General features: G+C 52.9%; 16 protein-coding genes across 16 annotated transcripts; 10 read left to right on the forward strand and 6 right to left on the reverse strand.

The window, feature by feature from the left end:
• Positions 1-86: 86 nt before the first annotated feature.
• On the reverse strand, positions 87-272 carry SAICODRAFT_46525 (uncharacterized protein; the record flags this gene model as incomplete). Its single annotated transcript, XM_019168860.1, has 1 exon — positions 87-272. A coding segment is annotated over one exon (186 nt), but the record flags the coding sequence as incomplete, so codon positions are not given.
• A 362-nt stretch (positions 273-634) lies between these two features.
• Positions 635-3,226, forward strand: SAICODRAFT_20763 (uncharacterized protein). The gene is made up of 3 exons (XM_019166320.1): positions 635-1,918; positions 1,973-2,153; positions 2,213-3,226. The coding sequence occupies exons 1-3, from the start codon at positions 848-850 to the stop codon at positions 3,145-3,147; spliced, it is 2,187 nt and encodes a 728-aa protein (XP_019022511.1). The 5' UTR covers positions 635-847; the 3' UTR covers positions 3,148-3,226.
• A 126-nt stretch (positions 3,227-3,352) lies between these two features.
• SAICODRAFT_9050 (uncharacterized protein) lies at positions 3,353-4,703 on the forward strand (the record flags this gene model as incomplete). The annotated part of the gene is made up of 2 exons (XM_019171699.1): positions 3,353-3,575; positions 3,634-4,703. The coding sequence occupies 2 exons, from the start codon at positions 3,353-3,355 to the stop codon at positions 4,701-4,703; spliced, it is 1,293 nt and encodes a 430-aa protein (XP_019022512.1).
• Positions 4,704-4,997: 294 nt separating this feature from the next.
• SAICODRAFT_95518 (heat shock protein 82) lies at positions 4,998-7,128 on the reverse strand (the record flags this gene model as incomplete). The annotated part of the gene is made up of 1 exon (XM_019171980.1): positions 4,998-7,128. The coding sequence occupies exon 1, from the start codon at positions 7,104-7,106 to the stop codon at positions 4,998-5,000; it is 2,109 nt and encodes a 702-aa protein (XP_019022513.1). The 5' UTR covers positions 7,107-7,128.
• Positions 7,129-7,448: 320 nt separating this feature from the next.
• SAICODRAFT_36444 (deoxythymidylate kinase-like protein) lies at positions 7,449-8,078 on the forward strand (the record flags this gene model as incomplete). Its single annotated transcript, XM_019168501.1, has 1 exon — positions 7,449-8,078. One exon carries the CDS (start codon positions 7,449-7,451, stop codon positions 8,076-8,078), a length of 630 nt encoding a protein of 209 aa, XP_019022514.1.
• Positions 8,079-8,344: 266 nt separating this feature from the next.
• On the reverse strand, positions 8,345-9,958 carry SAICODRAFT_9053 (uncharacterized protein; the record flags this gene model as incomplete). Its single annotated transcript, XM_019171701.1, has 2 exons — positions 8,345-9,894; positions 9,949-9,958. 2 exons carry the CDS (start codon positions 9,956-9,958, stop codon positions 8,345-8,347), a joined length of 1,560 nt encoding a protein of 519 aa, XP_019022515.1.
• Positions 9,959-10,123: 165 nt separating this feature from the next.
• Positions 10,124-11,845, forward strand: SAICODRAFT_72682 (WD40 repeat-like protein). The gene is made up of 2 exons (XM_019170789.1): positions 10,124-10,221; positions 10,273-11,845. Exons 1-2 carry the CDS (start codon positions 10,154-10,156, stop codon positions 11,771-11,773), a joined length of 1,569 nt encoding a protein of 522 aa, XP_019022516.1. The 5' UTR covers positions 10,124-10,153; the 3' UTR covers positions 11,774-11,845.
• Positions 11,846-11,946: 101 nt separating this feature from the next.
• SAICODRAFT_95528 (uncharacterized protein) lies at positions 11,947-13,561 on the forward strand. Its single transcript, XM_019171981.1, has 2 exons — positions 11,947-12,828; positions 12,883-13,561. The coding sequence occupies exons 1-2, from the start codon at positions 12,095-12,097 to the stop codon at positions 13,475-13,477; spliced, it is 1,329 nt and encodes a 442-aa protein (XP_019022517.1). The 5' UTR covers positions 11,947-12,094; the 3' UTR covers positions 13,478-13,561.
• Positions 13,562-13,834: 273 nt separating this feature from the next.
• On the forward strand, positions 13,835-16,127 carry SAICODRAFT_59875 (acyl-coenzyme a oxidase 2; the record flags this gene model as incomplete). Its single annotated transcript, XM_019169719.1, has 6 exons — positions 13,835-14,727; positions 14,782-14,893; positions 14,952-15,104; positions 15,154-15,451; positions 15,504-15,890; positions 15,943-16,127. The coding sequence occupies 6 exons, from the start codon at positions 13,835-13,837 to the stop codon at positions 16,125-16,127; spliced, it is 2,028 nt and encodes a 675-aa protein (XP_019022518.1).
• A 234-nt stretch (positions 16,128-16,361) lies between these two features.
• SAICODRAFT_95532 (uncharacterized protein) lies at positions 16,362-17,059 on the forward strand. Its single transcript, XM_019171982.1, has 2 exons — positions 16,362-16,466; positions 16,521-17,059. The coding sequence occupies exons 1-2, from the start codon at positions 16,401-16,403 to the stop codon at positions 16,875-16,877; spliced, it is 423 nt and encodes a 140-aa protein (XP_019022519.1). The 5' UTR covers positions 16,362-16,400; the 3' UTR covers positions 16,878-17,059.
• Positions 17,060-17,471: 412 nt separating this feature from the next.
• SAICODRAFT_31348 (uncharacterized protein) lies at positions 17,472-18,357 on the forward strand (the record flags this gene model as incomplete). Its single annotated transcript, XM_019167896.1, has 1 exon — positions 17,472-18,357. The coding sequence occupies one exon, from the start codon at positions 17,475-17,477 to the stop codon at positions 18,210-18,212; it is 738 nt and encodes a 245-aa protein (XP_019022520.1). The 3' UTR covers positions 18,213-18,357.
• A 141-nt stretch (positions 18,358-18,498) lies between these two features.
• On the reverse strand, positions 18,499-19,213 carry SAICODRAFT_36450 (uncharacterized protein; the record flags this gene model as incomplete). Its single annotated transcript, XM_019168502.1, has 2 exons — positions 18,499-19,071; positions 19,124-19,213. 2 exons carry the CDS (start codon positions 19,211-19,213, stop codon positions 18,499-18,501), a joined length of 663 nt encoding a protein of 220 aa, XP_019022521.1.
• On the forward strand, positions 18,868-20,283 carry SAICODRAFT_31351 (uncharacterized protein). The gene is made up of 3 exons (XM_019167897.1): positions 18,868-19,071; positions 19,124-19,478; positions 19,529-20,283. Exons 2-3 carry the CDS (start codon positions 19,212-19,214, stop codon positions 20,039-20,041), a joined length of 780 nt encoding a protein of 259 aa, XP_019022522.1. The 5' UTR covers positions 18,868-19,071; positions 19,124-19,211; the 3' UTR covers positions 20,042-20,283.
• SAICODRAFT_36452 (uncharacterized protein) lies at positions 20,249-21,896 on the forward strand (the record flags this gene model as incomplete). The annotated part of the gene is made up of 3 exons (XM_019168503.1): positions 20,249-20,868; positions 20,918-20,922; positions 20,977-21,896. The coding sequence occupies 3 exons, from the start codon at positions 20,249-20,251 to the stop codon at positions 21,894-21,896; spliced, it is 1,545 nt and encodes a 514-aa protein (XP_019022523.1).
• Positions 21,897-22,836: 940 nt separating this feature from the next.
• Positions 22,837-24,007, reverse strand: SAICODRAFT_155934 (uncharacterized protein). The gene has a single exon (XM_019165577.1). The coding sequence runs from the start codon at positions 23,807-23,809 to the stop codon at positions 23,087-23,089; it is 723 nt and encodes a 240-aa protein (XP_019022524.1). The 5' UTR covers positions 23,810-24,007; the 3' UTR covers positions 22,837-23,086.
• Positions 24,008-24,701: 694 nt separating this feature from the next.
• Positions 24,702-25,836, reverse strand: SAICODRAFT_59944 (putative aflatoxin B1-aldehyde reductase GliO-like protein; the record flags this gene model as incomplete). The annotated part of the gene is made up of 3 exons (XM_019169722.1): positions 24,702-25,217; positions 25,269-25,447; positions 25,503-25,836. 3 exons carry the CDS (start codon positions 25,834-25,836, stop codon positions 24,702-24,704), a joined length of 1,029 nt encoding a protein of 342 aa, XP_019022525.1.
• Positions 25,837-26,468: the final 632 nt, after the last annotated feature.

Raw genomic sequence — 26,468 nt, forward strand, 5'->3', positions numbered from 1 at the left:
TTGCAACTCACTCATGTCGTCTTCGTACTTCCCATCTTCGCAACTCCATTCCCCATCCTTGGCCTTCTACTCCCACTTCCGCTCCCAATCATCACCATACCCAGAAAGCTCCCCACAATAGTCATCCCGAGTAAACAGATGACGACTGGGATGCGTATTGCCCATTCACGTGGTGGGAAGAGAGCGTGGACAGGGTGGTCTGCGTCCACGAAGGGCATAAGGAGGATCCATATGGAGTAGTAGGCGAAGAGTGCTGTCGAGAGGAGAAGCATGAACGGCAACTGGAAGATGAATGCTCGGAAATTGTTGCGCGTAAGGTCGAGGTGGAGATGCGTAGACCTGCGAGAGATTGAGGGCGGTCCTACCGGGCCCGGGAATGTCAATGTTTTTGGCGACGTTACAGGGGCTACGAAAGAAGGGAGGTGAAGCCGTATTCACAGACATACATGTAGTAAACGGCAATATTCCTGTCTGAACAAAAAAGACAAGTCCTTTCAACTCCTAATTTATCCCAACCCGAGCCTGCTTATCGATATCGTGATCAGGCGGCTATCGATTGCACCACACGTATGTCGGGAGCCACATGATCACCGCACAACCCAGCTGAGACGGGCATGTGAGCCATTCAGTCCTAACCACCAACCAAGTCAACCTTCAGGAGTGGCTCCCTTCTGAACAGCATTTACCCCGTCAACAACCCTCGGATTCGCTTCGCAACTGAAGCCAAATACCTATAAATCCATTTCCTCGTCCGTGTCTCACGCTCACCTGTGCGGCCGGCTTATCACCCACATCTCCTTTATCCCACCCCGACACGTCCGATAGTCAACCCATACACCGAGTCAACATGTCTCCGTCACAGCGCGGAGCACAGGCATATATCCCTAGCCTGAAATCACTCTTTCCAGGCGGTGAAACGGCTGGTGAGGGAAGCTCCAATGGCAGTAGTACGCGTACGCCAAGGCCTGAGTCACAACAGATGAGCTACTTCATCACCACCCAACCACCCTGGGAAGCGAGGAGGCCCAACACTGGAGATGGCAGCACAGAGGAGCAGAATGATTTTGGTGTGAGGAGTATGGAGAGTGAAAGGGGGAAGGGGAGCATGCACGAGTTCTTCGATCACCACGCGCAGCAGGGGTACCGCTCCGAAAGCGAGTCTTCGGCTGCGGAAGATGAAGATGATGAAGAAGATGAAGTCGAGCAGGCTGCCTGCGAAGGCCAACGACAACGTTCACGGCCTTGGCGTCCTGCCTCCCTCCCTACTCCACCATCCTCTCTTCCAAGAACTACCCCGATGCGCCCGGACTCTACCGCCTCCTCGTCAACACCAGGATCACCCCTCTCAATCCCAGCAACCATCGCGTCCTCCTCCCGCTCTGTCTCTGACGATGAACACCCTCCTCACCCTCGTTCTACGACGTCCACTTCCGAGCCCGGTGCAAAGAGTAACCCAAGACCAAGGCCAGGTGTTCTCAGGATGCCGACCATCACTCTACCTGCACCCAAGAAATCGACGGGTAGGGGTGAGAAGATGGGCAGGATCCGCATCATGGTCGTTGGTGACTCAGGGATTGGAAAGACTGCTCTCGTCGAAGCCGTGCTGAAAGGAAGCAGGGATGTCGTATGGTGGGACGAAGCTTCGTCTACCGGACGTTCGAGATCAGCCTCAGTCACTACTACTCTGTCGGGATCTGGAGGGAGTATGACGGCGATAAAGGAGACCTGGGCAAGTACGAGGGCGTATCCGGCATGGTGGCCGGACGTCATTACGTCTGCCAACTCATCCGTTTTAGGCTCTGCGAGGAAGAGGCGTAGGTCGAGTATGGCAAGTAGTCTAAGTAACCCTGAACAACAGAGAGTTCTGGAGAGGAATATGTGTTGGGTTGATACCGAGGGGTACGGAGCTGCTACAGACGTATGTACCATTTCCCTACATCTGATAGCCAGAAACTGATCAGAGCGGGTCTAGTTCAGAGACTGCGTGAGTAATGTCACGACCTATTTGGAAGCCCAGTTTGCCCGCGTGGACAGCGTTTTGAGTCCTGATCTAGGACATGCGACAACGGAAGACGTAGTCAGTATCTTGAGTGGTACAGGAGTCGGAAGCGGAGTTGGGTTTGTCGATGTGGTGTTGTATCTCGTCTTGCACCGTAAGCAAAGCCATCCCATCCGTTTTGGAGCGGAACACTGACGCAATGGTGAAACACAGGGTTAAAACCCGTCGATATCGAGTACATGCGACGTCTGGCCCCCTTGACGAATTTGGTACCTATCATCGCAAAGTCGGATACCCTCACCGATGCGCAGATAACGGCGCTGAAACAGAACATCAACGCACAGCTTGATGAGGCCGGGATTGAGTGCTTCAATTGGGGTGGGGAGGGGCCGGGAAATCTCTCGCCTTTGGCGGTGAGTACGCTGAAGAGGGAAGGCGTGGATGTGGAGATGGATGCGAGTGTCCTTATGCGGTCTACTGCTTCTGTCGCATCTGTTTCGGATCAGGAGCAGGGTAAATCTGGAGACGATCTTGCCGCGTTGGTGGAGAGTGAGCTTGAGGTTCTGATTGAGGGCATCTTCGGCGAGGAGATGGGACAGTGGTTGCGTGCGAGCTCAGCAGCGAAGTTCCTGGTCTGGCGCGCTGCTCAGCAAACAACCCCAACCACCTCGACTACTCTGTCGTCCGTTGCATCCTCTGCTGAAGGTTACGCCATGTCTCGCGCCCGAGACCGCATTGTACGCGAAGAACGTGCGGCGCAGACTCGTCTTAGTAAGTGGTCTGAAGAGATGCGTCAGAATATCAAGGAACGAATGAGAAAGGAGAGGGAAGACTTTGAGAGGATTGTTGGTGGTGAGCAGGTTAAGTGGTTGCTTGGGCGCTTGGGTGAGGTTGTTGAGATGCATCCGGGCTTAAGCGCACAGGCGAATCAATCTCGTGCACAGGAACTGGTTTCCCTGTCCGGAGCTCAAGACACTCAGGAGGAAACTGGAGATGGGAGGACGGCAGCCGTGACTTGGAGGATCGTGGCGGCTGTTGTGGTGCACAGTGCTCTTGCTGTGGGCGTGGGAGTTCTGGCGCGGGACGTGTTGGGCAGAGGATGGTCTGCATTGTATTTGGGTGGTGGTTGGTCTGGCGTGTGTACTTAAGGATTTCGTTTGGTGTCGGTGTTCTTGAGCGTATCATGCTTTCTCTATTTTATGTTCTTGTAGTTTGTACAGTATATTTGAACTGGTTCTTTGGGGTATTAAACTCACCTAGGTACTGTTAATTACCTTGTGTTAATCCAAGTGTTTAACTCGACCGCGTCACGACTACTACCTTCACGTTCGCAATCGCGTCGAACGCAGAGAGATGGACAACATCGATTCTACGGCAGGCATGGCTGAACCACAGGACAGCTTTGATATTGATATGGAGATGGATGTGGATGAGGAGACGCTCACCTATGATGAGCAGGCCGCGCTCAACAATGCGCAGGCTCAGCAGGCTGATCCAGCAGCGCAAGAAGTGCTCGGGAGTGTGCAGAGCAGGATCGACAACTACTATAATACGAACGCTGGAGATGCACAAGCTGGTTCGTAAACTTCTCTCATATCACGATCACTACGCCTACTAACAGGAATTCATAACAGACCCGAACGAAATACGCAAGGAAGCCATCCACTTGAGAGGTGTCGATGAACTTTCCACTGATGCAATCACGGATTGGGCAAACGGGAATGCTCCCTTGGCGCCGCTTAAGAAAGTCGAATGGGTGAACGACAGCTCTTGTAACCTCATCTACCTCGATGGACAAACCGCCGCCGCTGCACTGGCTGCTTTCACCGTGCAGGCTGCCCAGACACCAGCAGACCCTACCGTGCTCCGTGACGTGAAAGACAATGAGAAGGACGGAAAAATCACGAAGCTGCAAGCGCGTATTGCTCGGGTCGGTGACAAGAAGGTACCGAAAGCGAGGGAGCAAAGTCGGTACTACCTCTTCAACCCACCAAAGGAAGAGTTGGACCGCGACAGGAACGGGGAAAGACGTCCGAGAGGTGGTCACAGGGAGAATAGTTACAGAAGAAGGGATTACAGCCGTGATAGACGGTATTCCAAATCTCGGTCAGGGAGCAGGGGAGAGTACAGGCGCCGGGGTCGTTCGAGGTCACGTTCACCGGACGCTTATGCCAGGACATACAGCCGGTCACGGAGCCCAGGAAGGAGGTATGGGCGGGATAGATCCAGGAGGCGCGGTGCTGATGACGACCTCTTCCCGGAGAAGGCTGCAAGACGCGATGATGGTGACCTCTTCCCCAGCAAAGTCCGCGCAGCGGCCGGTGGTAACGACGATTTGTTCCCCGCAAAGGTCTCTGTTTCAGCGCATTCGCGTGGACGTGGAGGTGACTTGTTCCCTGAGAAGGTTACCAGCGGTCGCTTAGCATCCGACTCCCTCCTTCAGAGCGGACGCGGCACAACTCTTGCTGACCGTCTTGCACCCTCTGGCCGCTCCCTGGCTGACCGTTTGGGCCCTTCGACAAGTAGCTTAGCGGACAGGCTGGGACCCGCAAACGATGCTGGAAGACTGACCAGGTCTGAGGGCGATGATCTCTTTCCGGAGAAAGTGGTCGGAAAGCAAGGTGGCAGAATGATAGGCTCGGACGGTGCCGCACCTTCTGGTGGCAGGAGACAGAATAGGAGGAGGGCTGAGGATATGATGTAAGTTATAAGGCATGACTGCACAAATTTAGCATTTTTGGGTCACGTTAGGGATGATTTAGCATAGTTATGCTGAAACAAGGAATTTCTTGTTGTTCTACAGTTCACACAATCAGTCTACAACGTCGGGACGGAACAAGATAGATGATGATAGCGAACAAGTGTATTAGAGAGTCAGTCGTCTAACTCTGTAACCAAACACCAAATGATGCAAAATAACCCAAACCCTATCCAATAACGTACAACCATGGTATCTCTCAACTATCTAACCTCATAACCCTTTTCTTGTCCCTTCGTTTTAGTCAATCTCCTCAAGACCACCGGTCTCACCACCCTCGTTGGCAGTCTCCAACTCGGGCATCTCCTCATCCTGAGCCTCCTCAGAGTCACCGAGGGAAAGACCCAAGGCGATCATGCGGTGGATACGGGAAGCGAAGTCTGCAGGCTCGGTAAGAGCGAAGCCAGAGGACAACAAGGCAGTTTCGTACAAGAGGACAGTCAAGTCCTTGACGGACTTGTCAGCGGCAGAGCCGTCAGCCAAACGCTTCTTCAACTCAGTGATGATAGAGTTGGAAGGGTTGACCTCAAGAGTCTTCTTGGAAGCCATGTAGGAGGACATGGAGGAGTCACGGAGAGCCTGAGCAGCCATGATACGCTCCATGTTGGCGGACCAACCGAACTGGCCGGTGGACAAGATACAGGGGGAAGAAGTCAAAGTCTTGGAGATGACGACCTTCTCAACCTTGTCACCGAGGATCTCCTTCATGGACTTGCACAAGGTCTCGTAAGCCTTGGCCTCCTCCTCGGCCTTAGCCTTCTCCTCCTCGGTCTGCTCGAGCTCGAGACCGTCCTTGGTGATGTTGACGAGCTTCTTGCCCTCGAACTCCTTGAGCTGAGTAACGGCGTACTCGTCAATGGGGTCAGTCATCATCATGACCTCGAAGTCCTTCTTCTTGAAGATCTCGAGGAAAGGAGAGGTCTTGGCGGCAGCGAGGGACTCAGCAGTCAAGAAGTAGATGTTCTGCTGGGGCTCCTTCATGCGGGTGATGTAGTCCTGGAGGGAGGTCATCTCCTCACCAGACTTGGTGGAGGTGAAGCGGAGGTACTTGGCGAGGGTAGCGCGGTTCTGGGAGTCCTCGTGGACACCGAGCTTCAAGTTCTTGGAGAAGGCCTCGTAGAACTTGTTGAACTGGTCCTTGTCCTCAGCAATCTCAGCGAACATCTCGAGAACCTTCTTGACGATGTTCTTGCGGATGACCTTGAGGATCTTGTTCTGCTGCAAGACCTCACGAGACAAGTTGAGGGGAAGGTCCTCAGAGTCGACAACGCCCTTGACGAAGCCCAACCACTCGGGGATGAGCTCCTCACACTCGTCGGTGATGAAAACACGGCGGACGTAGAGCTTGATGTTGTTCTTCTTCTTCTTGGACTCGAACAAGTCGAAGGGAGCGCGCTTGGGGATGTAGAGAACAGCCTTGAACTCGAGCTGACCCTCAACGGAGAAGTGCTTGACAGCAAGGTGGTCCTCCCAGTCGTTGGAGATAGACTTGTAGAAAGCGGCGTACTCCTCCTCTGTGATGTCGGAGGGGTTGCGGGTCCAGATAGGCTTGACCTTGTTGAGCTCCTCGTTCTCGGTGGTGGTCTCCTTGACAGTCTTGGTCTTGGGCTTCTTCTCCTCCTCCTCGTCAACCTCCTCGATCTTGGCCTTCTTGTCATCATCGGTGGAAGCGACCTCCTCCTCATCAGCAGGGACCTCCTTCTCGGTCTCCTTGGTGACAACGAGTTGGATGGGGTAGTTGATGAACTCGGAGTGCTTCTTGACGATCTCCTTGATCTTCTTCTCCTCGAGGTACTCGAGCTGGTCCTCCTTCAAGTAGAGCTTGATGGAAGTACCACGGCCGAGGGACTCACCAGTGGTGTCCTGGGTGATGGTGAAGGAACCACCGGCGGAAGACTCCCAGATGTACTGCTCGTCGTCGTTGTGCTTGGAGGTGACCTCAACCTTGTCGGCAACGAGGTAAGCAGAGTAGAAACCGACACCGAACTGACCGATCATGGAAATATCAGCACCAGACATGGCAGCCTCCATGAAAGCCTTGGTACCGGACTTGGCGATGGTACCGAGGTTGTTGACGAGGTCAGCCTTGGTCATACCAATACCGGTATCGCGGATGGTAAGGGTCTTCTCCTCCTTGTTAGGGATGAGGCGGACGTAGAGGTCCCTACCAGAGTCAAGCTTCGAAGGGTCGGACAAAGACTCGTAGCGGATCTTGTCGATAGCATCGGAGGCGTTGGAGATCAACTCACGCAAGAAGATCTCCTTGTTGGAGTAGACAGTGTTGATGATCAAACTCAACAACTGAGTGATCTCGGCCTGGAAGGTAAACGTCTCTGATTCTGCGGACATTATGACTGTGGTTGTCTCTTCTATGAGATCGATGGGTGAAGAGTATATTCCGGCCCTCGTTTGGTTTTATACCGCAGCCGTCACAGGGCACTACTGTACATGGGAGAAGGTTCGAGAGCGTTCAGTGCGCGCTGAGCTCGACGACCCGTTCAGCGAAACCCAAGGAAATTCCATAGATCCCCTCCTCCGTAGCACGGAGAATCATTTCCTTAAACTCTGCTTTCCTCAAACGCCGTCTTCACCTCTTGTCTTCTCTCCTTCCCGTGTACCTGCCATTGCCTATCGATAACCAGAACCATACTCCCTCCGACAACAACATTCATTATCAAAGTTCCCAAAGCAATGCCCCGAGGAGCTCTAATCGTCATCGAAGGCCTCGACAGAGCCGGTAAATCCACCCAATGCGACCGCCTCGTCACTCGCCTCAAGACTTCCACCCCCACCCTCCTCCGCAAATTCCCAGACCGTACAACCCCAATTGGAACCATGATTGACGCCTACCTCCGTTCCACCTCCGATCTCGATGACCACGCGGTACATCTCTTGTTCTCGGCAAATAGATGGGAGGCGAGTAGTGCCATCAAAGCAGAGCTGGAGGCTGGTGTGACAGTGGTGGTTGATAGATATATTTACAGTGGCATCGCCTTTTCGAGGGCGAAGGGTCTGGACGGTGCGTGGTGTCGTGCACCGGATGTGGGCTTGCCAAGGCCGGATGTTGCCATCTTCTTAGACATCTCGGAGGAGGCGGCAGCGGAGCGGGGAGGGTATGGAGAGGAGAGGTATGAAAAGAAGGAGATGCAGCGGAAGGTGCGTCAGGATTTTCTGGAGCTGAGAGACGATGAGAGGGATGCTGGAGATTGGGCTGTTGTTGATGCGGGACAGTCGGTTGAGGAAGTTGAGGAGAATATCTGGAAGGCGGCACAGAAGGGGATTGAGAGAGCACGGACAAAAGACCTGCGAACGGTCGTGTAAAGAACACACAGGCAGACGGTACCCGATATACCACGAAGATCTTCAGAACTGTAGGAAAATTTGGCATGCTCGTGGTTGCAAGCGCTCACTCAAGATGATCGATATCGATACCGTGGGAAGGCCCGAGAACATGGATATCGTACGAATTTCCTATGCAATGATCCGCAATACCCCTAAACATTAACGCCGAATGCCAACAATGACTAGAGTATATGAACACGATATTTTTCCAACCGTCTAAACTATGTGCTCAGTGGGATCGACCGTTATCGTTGCGCACCACTCGCCTCCTCTGACAATCTTCTTGAAGAAAAGGACGTGCGGCCAGGCTCGTCAGCCTTAAACGCCTGCTCAGTGTCTTCGTGAATGAGATTCTTGAAGAAGTCCATATCATCGGCCGGGTTCGACTTGGGCCGCTCCACCTCGGGTGCGGGAGGCTGGTAGACCGTCTCTGTCGCGGTCGCCTTCCCCGAGCTCTCCTCCGCTTTCACCGCCGCCAACGCCGCCGCCTCCGCCTCATACTTCTCCTCCATCTCCACCAACTGATTCTGCACTCTCGCCCCCTCAGCCTTATTCATCGCACTCGCCGCCTCCTCAAACCTTCTCGCAATCTCCTTCAACATGCCAAACCGACTCTTATCCAACTCTGTAATGAAATATAGATCCTCCTCACTCAGAACAACAGTTTTCTTCCTGCGTCCAGCTTCGATGGAGAGGATAATTTCGCGGACGATATCGGCGGTTTCGGTATCGGGTTCGACGGCGTTCGTGCGCATTTCGCGGATGAGTTCGTGGATGTCGTGGAGGTCGTGCCAGCCGAGCCAGCGGGTGATGAGGTGTGCATTGTAGACTTTTGTGGTGAGTCCGATGACATAACTCTCAGGACCCAAACGCTTTACGCGGTCGAACGTTGCGGATGCCAAGGGGTAGGATCCGAACTGCCGGCGGAGGAGACGAATGGCTTCGAGGATGAGGTGGGGGTAATTTGGTGAGAGTAGGGCAGCGCGTTCGTGAGATTCTGCGGCTTCGAGTTTGCCGAAGATCTTGGTGTCGATGAATTCGGAGAGTTCGAGGTTGGTTGTGCAGGCGCGCATTTGAGTTCTGAGTTCGTCCAGTTCTGCTGCTCGTGCTTCTTCTGCTTGACGCTCCGCTTCGGTCAGGGTCTTCTTTGCCTCCTTCCCTACCCAACTAGGAAGTCCAGTTGCTTTCGCAGCGAAAGCACGGAGTGAGGGAGGGTAGGCGTTTAACTGCTCTACGGCCTGTGAATCTGTCGACCGACCCCCACCCGGTCCGAAACTGAGCACATCCTTCCTCTCACCGAGCCCCGACGACGAATGTCCAAACAACCCACCCAATCCACCCCCTGACCGTGATGCCGGAGTATTAGCCGGTTTTCCAGCGAGAATGGTATCGAAGATCTTGGAGAACATGTCCATTTCGCGCCGTGTTATCGTACGTGCTTCGTCTCCCGCTTTCTTCATGAGACGATTCGTTGTTCTAGGTTGCACCGCGCTTCTCTTCAGGAAACTGGTCGTGTCGGAAGCGCGGTTTTGGGGTTTAGCCATGGTGTCTTCATACAGGAAAGCCCATGGGTTGTCGGATTTCGATTCCTTCGTTGTGTCTTTGAATTCCGCTTCCACTGCGGACTGGTCTAAGGTCGTAGAGACAAGATCTGATGTCGAATCCCGAGTCTCACTTTCTGAAGAGAAAGCATCGGGCGAATCATCCTCGGGTTTCGCCGATGCTGTAGAGTTGTGACGGAGGAGATGGGGGTGCTGTGGTAAAGAGATGCGAGCCGTGGGCGGCGTTGATACAACTGCAAACTGTGGTCAGCCAAGCGATCTGACAAAAGCGAACGAACAGGACCAACCTCTTGCCATACACGATCTCCAAGATGTCCTCGAAGGCACCGATCGCTTCATCTTCTCGTCAAAGTTGTTTATTTCTTCGGAAGTTCACCTTGGATTTTCTTGCTGCACGTCCCTGGAATATACGGTGTACGTCTACATCACTGAATCGCCTCTCGACGCGACTTTTGTTCATGGAGAAGTTCCGCGATCCCAGACAACATAGCCATGACGGAGCTGACTGAATATGAACGCGAACGTCTCGCAAACATCGAGCGCAACAAAGCCTTGCTATTGTTTGTCTTTCCGTCGCGTTCTCTTCTACTCTACTGACACTCCCGATCCAGAGAACTCGAACTCGCCCAACCCGAACACAAAGCCCCCCGCGCTGCTCCCGCCTCAAAACCAAAAGCGACTCCTCGTACCCGTACGCCGCGCACAAAACGCGACTCCCCGGTCCCTCAACGAACCTCCGCGCGTCTCCAGGGCATTACTGCGACAAGTGAGGTCATCGCCAAACGCGCCGCGGAAGAGGAGGCGGCGGAACGGTTGTTGAAGAAGACGCGGATGAGGGGTGAGCATAAGTTTGCGGATATTCTGGCGGAGAGCTCGAGAGAGAGCTGGGAGAGTGCGCAGAAGATGTTTGGGGGGTGGCCCGCTGCTGCTGTCGCGGACGCAGTGGAGGAGGGTTCGAAGACTTCGGAGACGGAGGTGGAGAATGTCTCTGGGGAGAAGAGTGATGAGAAGGAGTTGGCAGAGTTGAGGGATAAGATCGGTGGGTTGAAGCTTTACGAACGGTGGGAACCGAATCAGATCAGGATTACCCCGGAGCGGATCTACCATATCGGCATGCACCCAGACTCTACGCGAAAGCTTGTGTTGGCAGGTGACAAGACCGGTGTACTGGGTATCTGGGACGCAGACTCCAAACGCGAGGCAGCAGAGGAAGACGAAGAGGACGCCGCAGAACTCCCCCTCATCCACCAATTCCGACCCCACAACCGTACGATCTCCTCTTTCGCTTTCTCACCCACTAACGCGCAAAAGCTCTACACGACATCCTATGACGCCTCTGTCCGCCTCCTCGACCTGCAAGCCGGCATTTCAAACGAGATTTTCGCGCCGGGAAAGGATGAGGATGAGGACGAAGCGCCCCTCATCTCCGCATGCGAGATCACACCTGAAGGCAATGTCGTCTACATCTCTGACTTCGCGGGCCGGGTCCATAGGTACGATACCCGCGCCCCTCGCACCGAGCTGGAGACGTTCCAATGCCACGATAAGAAGATCGGGGGGATGAGTATGCACCCACTCGCGCCGTGGTTAGTTGTTACGTCTTCAAATGAACGGAGTTTGCGCGTTTGGGATTTCAGGAAGATTGAGAGTGGGGAGGAAGGGGGAAGGCACCCGTGTATGGTGGGGGAGTATGTTACGGATAAGAGTATCTCGTCTGCGTACTGGAATCGGGCGGGACAGATCGCCGCGACGAGTTATGACGACACCATCACGATTTTCTCCGAACCCACCTGCACAACTTGGTCACCCGGCTCAAAGGACCTCGGCGCCATGACTCCTAGCCATAAAATCCCACACGACAACCAGGTCGGACGCTGGGTCACCATTTTCCGGGGACAGTGGCACCAAAACCCCGTGAGTGGAGTGCAGAAATTGTGCATAGGCAATATGAGGAGGAATATTGATGTTTATTCGAGGTTTGGGGAGAGGGTCGGGAAGTTGGGAGAGGGGGATGCGCGGATTACGGCGGTTCCGGCTGCGGTGCAGTGGCATCCTAGGGAGGATTGGGTTGTTGGTGGGACGAGTAGCGGGAAGGTTGTTTTCTATCAGTAGACTATGGTTCGATACTCCTTAGACAAGCTTTATCAAAATGCAATGCAATTGGGGCTGTGCTTCATATCTCTGCATCTCGTTGATCATTGATTCCGCGTATCTCCCATCGATATACATCCCTATCAGATTTTAAGAAGCGCTAAGGTCGACGAGCGCGCAATTCGGCTGGGCACTGGACGTTTACACTTCCCCGCTTGTTTCTGCCTAAGTGAGGATGGATCCGACATTCCCGACGCCTGAGGAAATGTCGTGACGCTTCTTTAAACCTCCTCGAAGGACGGCCTCGTCCTCGATCGCGAAAAGGCCACACTTCACAGCGCAATGGGCGAACCAACAACACAGCGGCCGGCGCTGCTCAAGAGAATATGGCAATTCGCGCTCGACCTCCTCATCAACCAATGGTTCCTCTTCGCCCTCGGCATCATGATCCTCCTCGCCTACCTCTTCCCCTCCGTCGGTAAAGAAGGCGGTCACGTCCGCGCCGAATACTCCGTCGAATACGGCGCCGTCGCTTTGATCTTCTTGGTTTCCGGAATGCAGATCAGCACCAAGACTCTGGTTGCGAGAGCGAAGCAATGGAAGTTGCATTTGGTTGCACAGGGGTTGAGTTTTTTGGTTACCCCGGCGATTATATTTGCTGTCGTGCAGATTGTGATGGCGGCGAAGAGTAAGACTATTGATTTCTACGTGCTTGTGGGTATGGTCATTACCGGGTGTACGCCTACGACTGTGTCCTCCAATGTTGTTATGACGCGTTCGGCGAATGGAGATGATTCGGCTGCGTTGATTGAAGTCACTATCGGGAATATCATGGGTACCTTCATCACCCCGGCACTCGTGCAGATGTTCTTGTCGGGTAACATGAGTCAGGGAAAGCCGTTGAGTGGTGGTGCGGATATCTATCGCCATGTGTTTAAGCAGTTGGGATTGAGTGTGTTCATTCCGTTGTTTGTCGGACAGGTGTTGCAGAATGTGCGGCCGAAGGAAGTGAAGTGGGCGTTGAATACGTTCAAGTTGCCGAAAGTGGGAAGTTTCTGTTTGGTGCTGCTTGTATGGTATGTAGCCCGCAAACAATGCCATTCGCATCATGCTAACGTGGTTATGTACAGGGCCACTTTCTCGAATGCCTTTGCTGCGCATTCGTTCGAAGACATTTCGACAGAGTCGGTTATTCTTGTCGTGTTCTGCAACATCGGCTTTTACACCTTCTTCACGGTCATCTGTTTTGCCCTCGCACGTCTCTCATTCCTCCCCCAACGTCTGTACGCTGAAGACAACCACTCCGTCTGGGCCAAAGCCGCCCGCTGGTTCCGCTTCACCAAGCGCGAGACAATCGCCATCTGTTTCTGTGGAGCAGCTAAGACGGTCGCGCTTGGTATCCCGTTGATTCATACTCAGTACACGACGAGTCCTGAGAACATCCAGGGTATCTTGACAATTCCGTTGGTGTTGTACCAGGGAGAGCAGATCTTGGTTGCGCAGTTGTTGGTGCCGCTGTTCAAGAGGTGGGTGCGGGATGAGATTGAGGCCGAAAAGATGAAAGCACAGATCCAGGCGGATGATGGCAGACCGAGCGTGGAGGCGCCTGGAATGGAGCCGGTGACTGTTCACGTTGGGAAGAGTGCGGGAGACATGAAGGTGAATGAGAGGGAGAGGAGCTTAAGCTTGAGCCACGGGAGTGGGAGCGAAGTTACTCGTGCTTAACGAAAACGAAGCTTCGGGATATAAAAGTTAGTTAATTGTAATGTAGGTTAGGTTAATCCCAGTGTTGCAGCATGTGAAAGTGAGCTGAATCCACATGCGTTGCGCTACTGCATCGGATCGGCCCCGCGTACGCATCCGGGGATTGACGTTGCTCGAGTGCATATAAACACCAGCATACACCCCCAAGAACCAGCATACACCTCCAGCAATGACGGCTCACGATAGGCTGAATGCTGTCGTTCAGCAGGTTGTTCCTTCGGGACAGCCGATTACAGTTAATCCAGCTGCTTCGTATGTTACGTACAAACGAAGCCTCTTTCGAAAGACTGACTGGTTACGAACAGCACCGTCCTCGCAATGAACGAAGAACGCTCACGTACCTCCTTTCCCATCCGTGAGATGACTTACTTCATCGACAAAGGTGCCAAAATCACACAACTCAAGGAAAAGATCATGCTCCAAATCGAGCGTGACCCCGTATTCAAGAATGACGATTGGTATGATTTGAACAAGGAGCAGGTTCGGGAGAGAACGATGATGAAGTTTAAGAGTTTAATTCATTATGTTACGAGTGAGCCGGAGACTGTGACTATGATGAGGATGAATCTGATCAGTGTCGTGGATCCTGGGTTTTTTACTCGGTTCGGTGTGCATTATGGATTGTTCTTTGGTGCGTTACGAGGTTCTGCGACGCCTTCTCAGTTGTCGTATTGGATCTCGAAAGGTGCAGCGGGGCTCAATGGCATGATCGGGTGTTTCGCTATGACCGAGCTTGGACATGGTTCGAATGTGCAGGGACTTGAGACCACCGCTACCTTCGACCCGAAGAGTGACGAGTTCGTGATCCACACTCCAAGTTTGTCGGCGACGAAATGGTGGATTGGAGGTGCGGCTCATTCAGCTACGCATTCTGTCGTCTTTGCACGACTCATCGTGAACAAGAAGGATCATGGGGTTAAGTCATTCGTTGTGCCTCTTCGTGATCCGAGTGATTACTCGCTCAGGCCAGGTGTCACCATCGGTGATATTGGCAAGAAGATGGGTCGTGATGGGATTGACAATGGGTTCATCCAGTTCAGCCAGGTCAGGATCCCGAGGAGTTATATGCTGATGAAGCACATCAAGGTCACGAGGACGGGCGAGGTGAAGAGTGAAGCCATGGCACAACTGACATATGGTGCGTTGATTGCTGGACGTGTCTCGATGGTTGTCGATTCGGCGAGTGTGAGCAAGAGAGTTTTGACTATCGCGTATGTCGTGGAATCGAGTTGAGGAGATGCATTCTTTGCTAACGTTCGTGACAGAATTCGCTACGCGGGCGTGAGGAGACAGTTCTCCTCCAAGCCGGGTGAGATTGAGAGTAAGATTCTTGATTACGCTCTTCATCAACGTCGTTTGATGCCTTTGCTTGCTCAGGTTTGTATTTTCACAACATCCGCCATACCGTTTCTTGGATGCTGATGTAGTGGTACAGACATTTGCCATGCAGTTCGCCGGTGACCAGATGGAGGTGATGTACCGTAACCTCATGTCGAAGCTCGACTCGCTCAATCCCGAGGATAAGGCCGGTATGGCCGAAGTCGTGGATAGTTTGAAGGAGGTCCATGCGACCTCCGCCGGACTTAAGGTAGCTCCACTCGTGTATCCGGGAAATGTTACTAAGGCATGAGTTACAGGCATTCTGCACCTGGGCGTGTCTCGAAACCATCAACACCTGTCGCTTAACCTGTGGTGGACACGGGTATTCCTCCTACAACGGTTTCGCGAACGCCCATGCGGATTTCAGTGTCCAGTGTACGTGGGAAGGTGATAACGCCGTTCTTGCGCTCCAGGCTGGTAGGTCTTTGATTGGAAGCTGGAGGGAGGCGAAGAAGGGGAAGAAGTTGCCGGAGGGTGTGAGGTATCTCTCCAAGGGTGCTGAGTTGAAGGGAGCGAAGTGTGGGGAGAGGGGTGTGGGTGAGGTTGAGGTTATTCGTGAGGTGCGTACATGCAGGTCTTCGTATTCTGTTTCGAGGCTAATATTGAGTACAGGCCTGGGATGCGGTCGCCGCGAGTGTTGTAAACAAGGCTGGAGCGGAGTTTGAGAGGCTCCGTTCTACTGGCCTCTCAGCGGATGAGGCTTACGAGGAGACTTCACAGCTTCGCTTCACGGCTGCGAAGACTCATGTTAAGTGTTACCTCGTTTCCCAATTCTTTGAAAGGATCCGTGGTGCGCCTGAGTCTCTCAAAAGAGTCTTGATGGATGTTGCGTTACTCTATGCGTTGTGGAGTATCGAGGAGGATGCCGGCGCATTCTTGAGTGCTGGGTACTTCACTCCGGGACAGATGGATGAGGTCAGGAGTAAGGTGAATGAGTTGTGCAAGGAGGTCAGGATGAACGCTATCGGCCTCTGTGACTCGTTCAACTATTCAGGTGTGCTTTTTGGGCTCAGCTGCATGCATTGAAGCTAACTGAAGACGCACAGACTTCTTCATCAACGCTCCGATCGGGAGATATGACGGAAACATCTACCCCCACTACTTCGAACAAGTCAGGAAGCAGAATCCGTTTACGCCTGCGCCACCTTATTTCAAGAGTGTGATCAAGCCGTTGATTAATAGGAGCATGGAGGATGGGAATGAGGAGATTGACATGGAGGATGACGAATAGATTGACATAGACGTTATGCAGAAGCGTGGGAAGCGGGTTAACTTATTGCTTGAAACGGGATGGAAGTGCATGAATTGCAATGGGCATATCACTGCGGTAATTTCGTGGATTTTGCAATTGTTCCCTTGGTCAACTCCCGTCTCGACAACTCCTTCCTCCTCAAATACGAGGCGGCCCGGGGGATCCTGCACGTGTCCTGAACACCTGCATCGAAACTGCACACAAATTTGGACTCCAGGCAAGTCGATATATGAACAAGAAAAGTCCGTCAAAATGCCCGTACAAGCTCTCAAGAAGGTCGCAACCTCTCAAAATGGTGTCGGATCATACATCCTTCAGGTTGGTCTTGCCCCCGGCTCATTTGGTCGTTTCACCGTCTAACAAACTGCACAGCTACGAAAACTCGATTTCGGATACTGCGACTGGGCCGGTGCCTCCAGAGGCATGAACGAATTCCTCCTCCGCAACCTCAAACAATTCGCCGCCGATCACCCCTCCGTCGAAATCACCGTCACACCACGACCTGCCCACCACCCAATCATCCGCGGCACATACATCAACGGCAGGGAAAAGGTGATTTGTGTACGGAACGGGACGCCGAGTGAGATTTTGGAGAAGTGCAAGTTGTTGAGGGATCAAAGTGGAGTGAAGTTGAAGAAGATTAAGGCGAGGAACGTGGTGCAGAGTACGAATTCCAGTGTTAGAGGTATTTGGTCGCCGTTCCATGCTGGGAAGTTGCACCAGATTTAGGAGGGTGCGGGTGCGAAGATGGAGATGGAGGAGACAGTGATCGAAAGATCAGAGTGCTGCTTGGAGTTTGAATGATACAATAGCACGCGTCAGATGAATGTCAAGAATCGACATATGCATACGCAGAACGCAGTACGCAAGGTGAAACGGGGGGCACGCCCATAGTATATCAGAGCAAGGGTATTTTTTGCATTTTCCCAAACCAGGTCCGTGCCTGGGTTCTCTTTTCTTCAAGCTTCAAACCTGCTCTATGCCTCTGCAGTTTTCTTGAATGTCTAAAGTGCCGGCGTCGTCCCATCTTGCTTGCAGTCCGCCACCATATACGAACTTGGATGAATCGTGGTCTTTCGCAGCCAAACCCCCGCATTGCCGTCCCAGGCAGGCATGGGTATACCCTTCCGCACATATCTTCGTTACATTCCTCCCGAATTTTGCGACGGAAAATCATACTGCAGCGTCGTACATGACCCGCGGACGTATGAAGTCCCTGACCTGGAGGGCACTGATCAAAAAACCCAAAACTCCCAGCTGCTGGTCGGTCTGAGGAGGTTTTGCTTTGTCCTGTATAGGATTCGTCCATTCAATTGACGAGTTAGTATGTTCAACGCGTCATATGCTGCCTGCTCCGCTGTTGAGCGGTCCCTCTCCGCTGTCTCCGGGATCATATCTGGCGGATCACCTTTGATCCGACCATCACGGTTCTTCTCTACATCTATACCACAGCCAAATTCACAATCAACACCAACATCGACAAATCGCCCCGATGCCGCGGAAGCGACTCGAATAGCAATGCGCTCCCTCCCACAACCAGTCGTAATCATTACCACCGCCGACCCGAACTCACCACTAAATAGACGAGGCCTGACACTATCGAGTCTAACGAGCTTGTCATTACATCCTATACCACTACTCAGCTTCAATATACGACTTCCGTCACGGGCTTCTGGGCTGTTACATCGATCAGGGCGGTTCGTGGTACATATCCTCCCCGCGAGTCAACGATACGCGGATTTATGCGCGGCGTTCGCGACGTCAGAGTATACTGCCTCAGGGGATCAGGACGTTAAGGATCCCTGGGCAATGGGATATGAGTGGAAGGTTTCGGGGGAGGGGCAGCCGGTATTGGAGGGAGCGTTGGTCAAGATGCATTGTAAGGTGCGGAGGACGGTGGAGGTTGGTGATCATGAGGTGTGGGTTGGGGAGGTTACCAAGGTGAATAACAGTCAGAAGGAGGGAGAGTATGGGTTGTTGTACTGTGATCGGAAATATCGGAGTGTGCTGGGCGAGTTGGAGGAGGTGACCTCGGAAAAGGAAGAACCAAATGATGAACCTTGAAGGATTAGGAGTATTATATGGAAGGGCTTTTGCATTCGGAAAGCCATATGCGGGGAAATGATTGTGCCCGTCACTATACCCGAGAACCTAGGATTTTCAGTGTTCTCACGCTTGGCACGACGCGGAGGAAGATACGGAACATGAAATCCATATTGTCCATTATCCTAAATGAACGCCGTAAAATAACCCTAAGAGATGGGTTTCCAAAAGAATGACTGTGTGAACCATACAGCACACCCTGACTATATCAATGTGTTGACGCCGTTGAATTGCCCAAAACATAGAATCACGCAACACACATAACCACTCCAAACACACCAGCACCGATCGCAGCACAGATGACACCCTTGTCCACTACACAGGTAGGCAGTGCTCCAGCTTGTTGCAGGTTCGGAGCTGCTCCGGTGACGATTGCCAGAATTTGAGTTGTTACCGTAGCCTGCACGCCGTTGATATTCGTTACATACGTGCTCGCGCTCGGTTCCACATTGCTCACAACACTGGCCTGACTTGCTGCTGCCTTGGTTTGTCCGGGAACAAAAACCGTGATGACATTCACGATGGTATTGGTACCGACGACAGTCGAAGTATAGCCGGCGACAACACTCGAGCTGGGAGTGCCATTGACGGTTACGACAACCGTGGAAGCAGGAATGGAGGTGACAGTGGTGTATGTCGACAGACTGCTTTCCGAGATAGTTTGTGGTGCACCCACGATGGCTGCAGAGGTGTAGACGACCCCAATCAATGAATTTGACGTCACGACTGAAGTACTGCCTCTGGATGTGATCGTAGATGTGACTAATGTCGTTTCGGTGGCGGTGAAGGTGGTCGGGATAATGCTGGTCGACAGTTCAGACTACGTATGACCCATTAGCAATGGTCTTGAAGCATGCACTTGGGGAAAACACCATAGGAACAGTTGTAGACACAACCTCTACAGAGCCTACGAGGCCAGTATTGTAAGAGGTGAACTGTACAACGAAAGGCAAAACAGTCATGGTAGCGGATGAAGCAGAGCCTCTCGCATCGGTTGTAGAGTATACCGCGAGAGGAACGGTGCCGGCAAGCGTCAACGTCGATGTTAAACCAACACTGTCGGTCAGTACAGCAACCGCTGAGGACCCCGAAGCTGATATGGGTGCCAATACAGTGAAAGCCGAGCCACCGGTAGCGGTGGTAGTAATGATGAGCTCCGTTATTGTCAGAGAGGAGCCGGCAGAGTCGGTCGTCGCAACTTCGGTCGTGGGAACGACAGTTGTAGCACTATATACAAAGTCAGACACGTGTTAAGGCAGTTTAGTAGCCAAACGTACGTTACGCTACTCCCATCCGAATTTGTGGACACAGCCAAGATTCCGTACCCAGTCAAACCGCTCACACTCGACGTAGGAGCCACGGAGGATGAATTCGCACTGGCAACGGAGCTCAGCACACTGCTAGCGCTCGACGACTCTGATGACAAGGACGCCGACGCAGATGAGGCAATGTTCGGAACTGCAGCTGCACTGGACACACTCGACAGAACGCTGCTGGCACTAGAGGAGACTGAGCTCAATGAACTAGCAGAACTTACACTAGACCGACTAGCACTTGATAGAGAGCTCACTGCGCTTGATGCCGACAATTGTACAGACGATAATGACGAGTATGCCGAGCTTGCAGAGCTTGCAACTGCCGCAGTCCCGGTGCCGGTGCCGGTGCCGGGCGATGTCGAAGATGTCAAAGATGATAGCGAGCTTTCTGCATTCGAAGCACTCGAGATTTCTGAACTCAAGGAGGACGCGGCTGGCGCAGCGGGTACTATAGTCGTTCCTGTGATGTGTTAGCCATCATGTCTCTTTATCAGAATATTATAACACCGAGCCGCATGCTGGGGATTCCACTCCAACACAGTCAACCTCGCCAACTTACCGCTCACAGAGGTACCAGAAGGAACAGCTGTAGCGGACAAGGAAGAATTCGCCGAAGCAACACTTGAGGATGCTGAAGAAATTGAGGACGAGACCGAAGACAATGAAGAGAACGCAGATGAGATGGACAAAGACACTGATGATAGCGATGACGAGATGGAGGATGCAGACGTCAGTTCGGAAGACGCTCCGGTTGACGACAACGACGCTTCTTCCGAGGCAATACTCGACCTCTCGGAGGAGAGAGACGTGGCAGCAGCTTGCAGCGATGCGGACGCCGAAGAAGCAGATTCTTCAGCTGAGGACACTGATGAGGCAACTGCGACGGCAGAAGAAGAGGCGCTTGCTAATGACGTTGCTGCCGCATCAGTGCTCGATGATGTAGTGACAGAACCTGGTGCGGTCTGTAAAGCTGGTACCACTGTCGACGAAAGCGTTGATGAAGTTTCAGAGCTGCTGCTTGAAGTATCCGTAGTTCGCCCAGAACTCGTACTGCTGTCAGAAGGAGCACCTTCCGCACTCACGGACGAAGACGGCCCAGTCTCTGAAGTCAAGCTCGTCTCTGCCGTTGTTGAAGGATCTTGCGTTGTCAATATCTCGTTTGTAGGAGTGTTCGTAGCAGCTGTATCTGAAGAGGCTGCCAGTGTAGGCGTTGCAAAGGTCGTTGAGTCTGCAACAATGGTGGTACTCGGCGAGGTGGTCTCGATCGTCGATGTCCCTTCCGTGCTCGTACTCACGCTTGTGTTCACCTCTGTTCATGGCAGCACCCGCTCAGCACCTTGAATAAGGCAGTAAATGTTTCAATTCTCGTCCCCGCCACATAAAAAATGTATGCTTACCTGTGTTCACAGTATTGGCAGTGCTGCTCGGAGACATGCTGCTGGAAGATGTGCTTGTTACTAATAGAGAAGAGCTTTCAGTATATGAGTCCAATGAAGATGGTGCAGAAGTATCAGATGCAGATGTGACGGAAACAGTCGTGGATTTTGGAGGAGTGGTGTCCGCGGGAGCGGCTGTTAAGCTCGTAGACGTTAAAGATGATGCAGCCCGCGTAGCAGAGGTTGTCGTTGCACCTGTAATGACGAGAGACTTCGTGGTTGACGAACCTGAGGTTGAGGGCGTAACAGGCACCTCGGCCGCTGTCGTGGTTATGACGGACGATGATGATGTATCAGGCGTGCCAGACGCTGTCAACGAACTTGTTGCTGAGCTGCCTGTAGAAGGCCCACTGTCTGTACTTTGCAGTACTGACGACGTCTCTGTGGTGACAGAAGGACTTCCAGTGGTGGGTGTAAGCGTCGAGGATGCTGTCGTCTGTAGCGCTGAAGTTTCCGTTCCCATAGACGTTGCAGACGTGGCAGGTGGTGTTGCAGTGTCAATCCGAGTAGAAGGAGACACTGCGCTTGGGGTGGTTGAGACAAACAAACTTGTTGTCACCAGCGTCTTCGTTGACGTCGTATCTGAAACAGATGGTCTTGAAGAATCAACCGTACCTGTAGCTGTAAGAAGCCCTCGTGATGCAGAAGTGATGGACGTCACGCCTTCAGTACTGGAAAGTACAGAGCTCACTGTAGGAGATGCAGTTGCTTCAGACACGGCTGACGTCGTTTGCTCCTGTAAACTTTCGTGCGACGTCGCTGTAGAACCTGCCTCGGTATCGGTATCGGAAGAAGACACAGCCGGCACGGTTGTATCCAGTGTAGACGATTGTGAGATGCTCTCCGAATGTGTAGCTGCAGTATTCAAAGCAGCAGTCGTAGAAACTGAGTGACTCGAAGACAACGACGTAGTCCAGGACGGAACGGCGTCACTCTCAGTCGGTAACGTATCCCCTGTAGTTGCAATGACGTCCTGCCCTGACGAAGTAGGCGAAGTGGTCGGCACAACTACCGGAGTGATACTCTGATCTGTGATGCTCATGGTTCCTTGGACAGAGAAACTGGCCGTAGTAAAAGTAACTGACGGAGACGTTGAGTCGACAACTGCTGACGGAGCTGTTGGGGAGGAAGAGCCCTCTTCGCCTGAAGTAGGACCTTCCATTACCGGAGCCGTAGGGCTGTTCGTGGTGGAGGCACTTGTAGAGGCATCTGAAGTGCTTGCTTCAGGTGTCTCCGTTGACAAAGGGCTCGTCACGGCGCTGGAAGAGGTAGCTGTTGACGATGTCAGAGTTGGCGATGTGGGGAATTCGACTGTCTGCAAGATCGAAGATGTCTGCTCTGTAGACGTCTCCGGCGTAACAGGAGCGATTGTGCTAGTTGCTGGCGGTGTTGCAGCTGGCGGTACAGGGGTTGATCCGGTGCTAGTCAATGCTGCTGTATCCGAATTCGGACTCGCACTCTCAACGGTGGCTGCAGTTGTCCCGAGGGCATTTGAAGTACTGGATGGAGAATCTGGAACAGATTCCGCGACTTCCGCACTCCTCGAATCGCTCGCGGAAAAGCTGGCAGTATCCGTGCCCATAGCTTGAGCGGTAGGGGCCGGCTGATGTGCAATAGACCCTGCATTTGTGGCATCAGGTGGAATCACGATGCTCGAAGGTTTTGTCGATTCACCAGCACTCACGTTCACAGAATCCGATGTTGAACTCGCACTCTCGATTGGAGTTGGAGCTGCCTCGGTTCCCTGGGAACCAACAAGGGGGGCGGCGCTTGAGACGACCTCCGTAGCTTCTGTCGTGCTGGGCCTCCTGGCTGAGGAACTCGTGGTAACCGTTCCCACAGTTTGCCTGGTGGGAACAGTTTGTTCTGTGCTGAACACTTCACTCGTAATATCAGGAGGAATCGCATTGCTACTAGGCTTCGTCGTCGTTGTCGGCGGCAGTCTTTGGTCTGCACTCAAACTCGGACTCGTCCTCGTCCCTGCACGCAACCGCACGTTGTTCAGCCTTAGATCGAGACGTCAAGAGGTCGGACTCGTGCTGGTCGCTATTGTAATATCCATATAATCCGGCGACCATGTCCGTCATTTACAAGAAGAAAGATAGAAATACGTACCATCGTTTGATGAGCTTGGGTCAGTAGGGGTAGCCACAGCAGGTGTTGCAATTGAAGTTGTCGTTGGTGAGGCAGTTGTTGTTGGAATGATACTGGTGGAGGAATCAGGCGAGGAAGCAGGTGATGCCGGCGGATCTATAGCAGTTGTATCTGCCGTTGAAGCGGGAATGTCGACAGCGCCGGGTGTAGATGTCGCTGTCGGTGCCAGGGTTGGGGGCGGGGTTGGGGTTGAAGGCGTAGTCGGATCCGCCGCAGGTGAAGGCGTCGACGTGGAAGTCACTGGTGCAGTTCCAGTATCCGCTGGTGCCGTAGTAGAAATCCGCTGTACTGCGACAGATGAGGAAGTTGTGGGCGTATTAGAAGTCACTACATTGTTGGTCGTACTCGGTGATTCGCCACCTCCCTGCGTAGTATCCTGCCCCGTAGGGCTAGCAGCTGCTGTAGCAGCAGCAACTGTGGTAGAATCTGGATTCGCTGGCGGCGGGTCACTCGACGAAGCCGCCACGGGTGAAGCGGATACGCTTGTAGCAACCTGAGGACTTTGTGCAGCTGGACTCTCGACAGACGTCACAGCTGCGGCAGTAAGGGTCGAAGATTGAGTACTCGCCGCCGTTGCGTTGCCTTGGTAGATTTGAGCACACACAAGTGGTGTGATCCAGAGCAGACCACATATAAGCAAAACGATCCGCATGTTTATGGCTTAGCGAGCAAAGGATCCTCCCAGGTCTCCGACTAACAATTGGATCAGGTCGTACTCGACACCCTCTTTATGTGCTGGTTCTCGAACTTGTGTCCCAACACTCCTCTTCACATGCCCCTCATTAGACCCCCGTAAAACCTTGCCATGATTTGACACGCGGTCCTGACGCCTGGTCAAGGACCCTATCCGAAAGAATGTGCCGTGATTGGACATGCCTGGTCCCGGGGCTGTTTTGAGTTTAATCTCGGAAACAGGTGAGACTCGATGCGGAATATCGCCGTGGGGGCAAAGAGGTATTACCCTAAAGCCGGCATGCCATAGCTAAGAATTGACTCGAAACGACAGCATGATCCTGAGCGTGGCATCGCTCATGCCTGGATCAACAGTATGGCAGCATCTCGGTCGTTGCAAATAAGGTTTGGAGGTGTGCTGAATGGTTGCATAGGCGTGCATGGCGGCAGTTGCAGCATGCTGGCAGGCTCTTCCCGCGGCCAAGGCTCGAGAGCGAGGTTCCAAGTCATGACGTGCACATCTCGAAATAGCTGTAGGGAATTGCAAAACATCGTACCACCTTGTACGTCTGCCTAGGAAGGTTGAATTGCCTTGGCGGGAAGAATAAGGACTTGTGGATGTATGGCATCTCGGGAACGTGTCAGGCCGACCGTCAAATGACGCGTTCGTTACGGTTGCTGTCCGCACCGGTAAGTTTCCAATGTCACCAGGTCTCCTACAGCCGAATGCCCAAGGAGATTGTTGTGCACAACGGGCCGTATTTGGTATCTGAAGCAATTAGTACCGCGCGGCGCAACTCGCATATGCTATTCATGTCACGTTACGTAAGTATAGCTGCTGTAATAACTTAGGTTACGCACTCTAACTAAATTTACTGCTCCTCTTCCCTCACATCCTTCCTCGGCTCGCCATGCCAATACACGGGTGCCTTAGCTTTCACCACCTCCCACGCCTCATCCAAAGCATGCACCACCTCCTCCGGCAAAGGCCCCTTCTCGAGATCCTTGATGTTACTCTCGAGATGCTCGATGCTACTCGCACCAATGATAATCCCATCATTGCCCTTAACCTTAGACGTAGCAAGGTTCAATTGCGAATGATGCACCATCCACCTCAGCGCAACCTCAAGAAGAGTAAGATTATTCTTGTCAGCTACAGGTCGAATGATGTCGAGAGCTTGGAAGTAATGGTCTTGGATGTAACGCTTACGGTACATCTCACCCTGTTTGGCACCTTCGGTGAAGCGGCCTTCGGTGATCTTCTCACCCTGCTTGTACTTGCCGGAGAAGAATCCACCGGCAAGAGGGTTGTAGGCAACGAGATCGATGCCAAAGCGGCGGAGACATGGGATCAACTCGGGTTCGATGGCACGAGTGATGGCGTTGTACTATGAGTCGGGATCAGCAGGTGCGGGTATCGTTTAAGATTTGGCACATACCATAGCTTGGTATAGAGTAGGCTGCACGCATCCAGTCAAGCGGGCCATGGTGCAAATTTCAGCTACCTGCCAAGCTTGGAAGTTGGAAAGGCCAAACGTGGTGAACTTTCCCTCCTCATGCAGCTTGTTGATCTCCTCCAGCGTGTGCGAGAGCGGAGTAGACCAGTCGGGAGCGTGCACTACAGAAAGAGCTCTGTCAGTAGTGTAACATCATTCAAGCTGCAACATACTTACGATAAAGGATATCCACCTTGTCCGTACCCAACTCCTTCAAACTTGTCTCAAAGGTCGCCCTCAACTTCTCGGGAGAGTGATCTCCTGCATTAACGGGATAGACCTTCGTAGCAACCTTGAATCCCTTCTCCTTGTACTTGCACTCCCTCGTATAGGACTCTTGCTTCCCTTCACAGTATGCACGGGCGGTATCGAGCTCGTCATAGCCGAGGCTCTTGAACTTCTCGAGGGCAGTGTTCGTTCCTTCGACGGTGTAGACTCGAGCACCTGACGTGCCCTCGGGCCCGAAGGTCATCATCCCCAGAATGATCCTGTTCTTTCCTTCAGCTGACATGGTTGGATCAACTGCAATTGCAATGGGTTGTGATCCTGTCGTTGCGTTGGCCGGGGATTCAGTTTCAGCGGGCCTATTCAACCGATCCCCCGCAGCGACGCTGGCCGTACGCGCGATCACGTCATACACAGAGGTACATGACGTGTATGGGAATATATCGGTATTTGAAGGGCAATTGAGCATGATTTTTACCTTGTCTTACAGTATTACAGCTATTGCTCGGTGTCCTTCGGCTTCGAATCATCTGTGCCGAAACAAGGTCGGTTTGGCTTCGCGATTGTTATTTGTTGCCGTGTGAAGCTGCAATGCTCCAACAGCTGTTCAGCACATATCACACCCCAAAAGCCATAGTGAAACTCTTGAGACCGGACGTTCGGAGAGAGCGCCAGTGCATTGGTAAACGAAGCGGATGAATCGCCTTTTACCCAGCGAGTACGTTGAGGTCAACCGTGGGAATTACAAGTTACGTCTGACAGAAGAGAAGCAACAGTGGTCGGGCATTGCAACCAATGTCGACCAACCCTTACTTAGGTTACCTCCAACACCCGACGACGATGGCTCCGACGTAGGGAGTACGAGGACCTCCAACACCCGACGACGACGGACCAGGGGTTAAGAGTCGAATGCCGTGG

Source organism: Saitoella complicata (genome assembly GCF_001661265.1).
Source record: "Saitoella complicata NRRL Y-17804 unplaced genomic scaffold SAICOscaffold_20, whole genome shotgun sequence".
In the NCBI taxonomy this organism is placed as follows: Eukaryota; Fungi; Ascomycota; class Saitoellomycetes; order Saitoellales; family Saitoellaceae; genus Saitoella; species Saitoella complicata.

What these genes read in the sequence shown, in the direction of transcription:
- SAICODRAFT_72682 (XM_019170789.1), top strand. Translation starts at nt 10,154, where the DNA reads ATGACGGAGCTGACTGAATATGAACGCGAACGTCTCGCAAACATCGAG. An exon ending in CGCAACAAAGCCTTGCTATT is followed by an intron (nt 10,222 to 10,272) that starts GTTTGTCTTTCC and finishes CTCCCGATCCAG; the next exon opens with AGAACTCGAACTCGCCCAAC.
- SAICODRAFT_95528 (XM_019171981.1), top strand. Translation starts at nt 12,095, where the DNA reads ATGGGCGAACCAACAACACAGCGGCCGGCGCTGCTCAAGAGAATATGG. An exon ending in TGTTTGGTGCTGCTTGTATG is followed by an intron (nt 12,829 to 12,882) that starts GTATGTAGCCCG and finishes GGTTATGTACAG; the next exon opens with GGCCACTTTCTCGAATGCCT.
- SAICODRAFT_95532 (XM_019171982.1), top strand. Translation starts at nt 16,401, where the DNA reads ATGCCCGTACAAGCTCTCAAGAAGGTCGCAACCTCTCAAAATGGTGTC. An exon ending in TCGGATCATACATCCTTCAG is followed by an intron (nt 16,467 to 16,520) that starts GTTGGTCTTGCC and finishes CAAACTGCACAG; the next exon opens with CTACGAAAACTCGATTTCGG.
- SAICODRAFT_155934 (XM_019165577.1), bottom strand. Translation starts at nt 23,809, where the DNA reads ATGCGGATCGTTTTGCTTATATGTGGTCTGCTCTGGATCACACCACTT.
- SAICODRAFT_20763 (XM_019166320.1), top strand. Translation starts at nt 848, where the DNA reads ATGTCTCCGTCACAGCGCGGAGCACAGGCATATATCCCTAGCCTGAAA. An exon ending in GGTACGGAGCTGCTACAGAC is followed by an intron (nt 1,919 to 1,972) that starts GTATGTACCATT and finishes GAGCGGGTCTAG; the next exon opens with TTCAGAGACTGCGTGAGTAA. An exon ending in GTTGTATCTCGTCTTGCACC is followed by an intron (nt 2,154 to 2,212) that starts GTAAGCAAAGCC and finishes GGTGAAACACAG; the next exon opens with GGTTAAAACCCGTCGATATC.
- SAICODRAFT_31351 (XM_019167897.1), top strand. Translation starts at nt 19,212, where the DNA reads ATGGTAGCGGATGAAGCAGAGCCTCTCGCATCGGTTGTAGAGTATACC. An exon ending in TGGGAACGACAGTTGTAGCA is followed by an intron (nt 19,479 to 19,528) that starts CTATATACAAAG and finishes AGCCAAACGTAC; the next exon opens with GTTACGCTACTCCCATCCGA.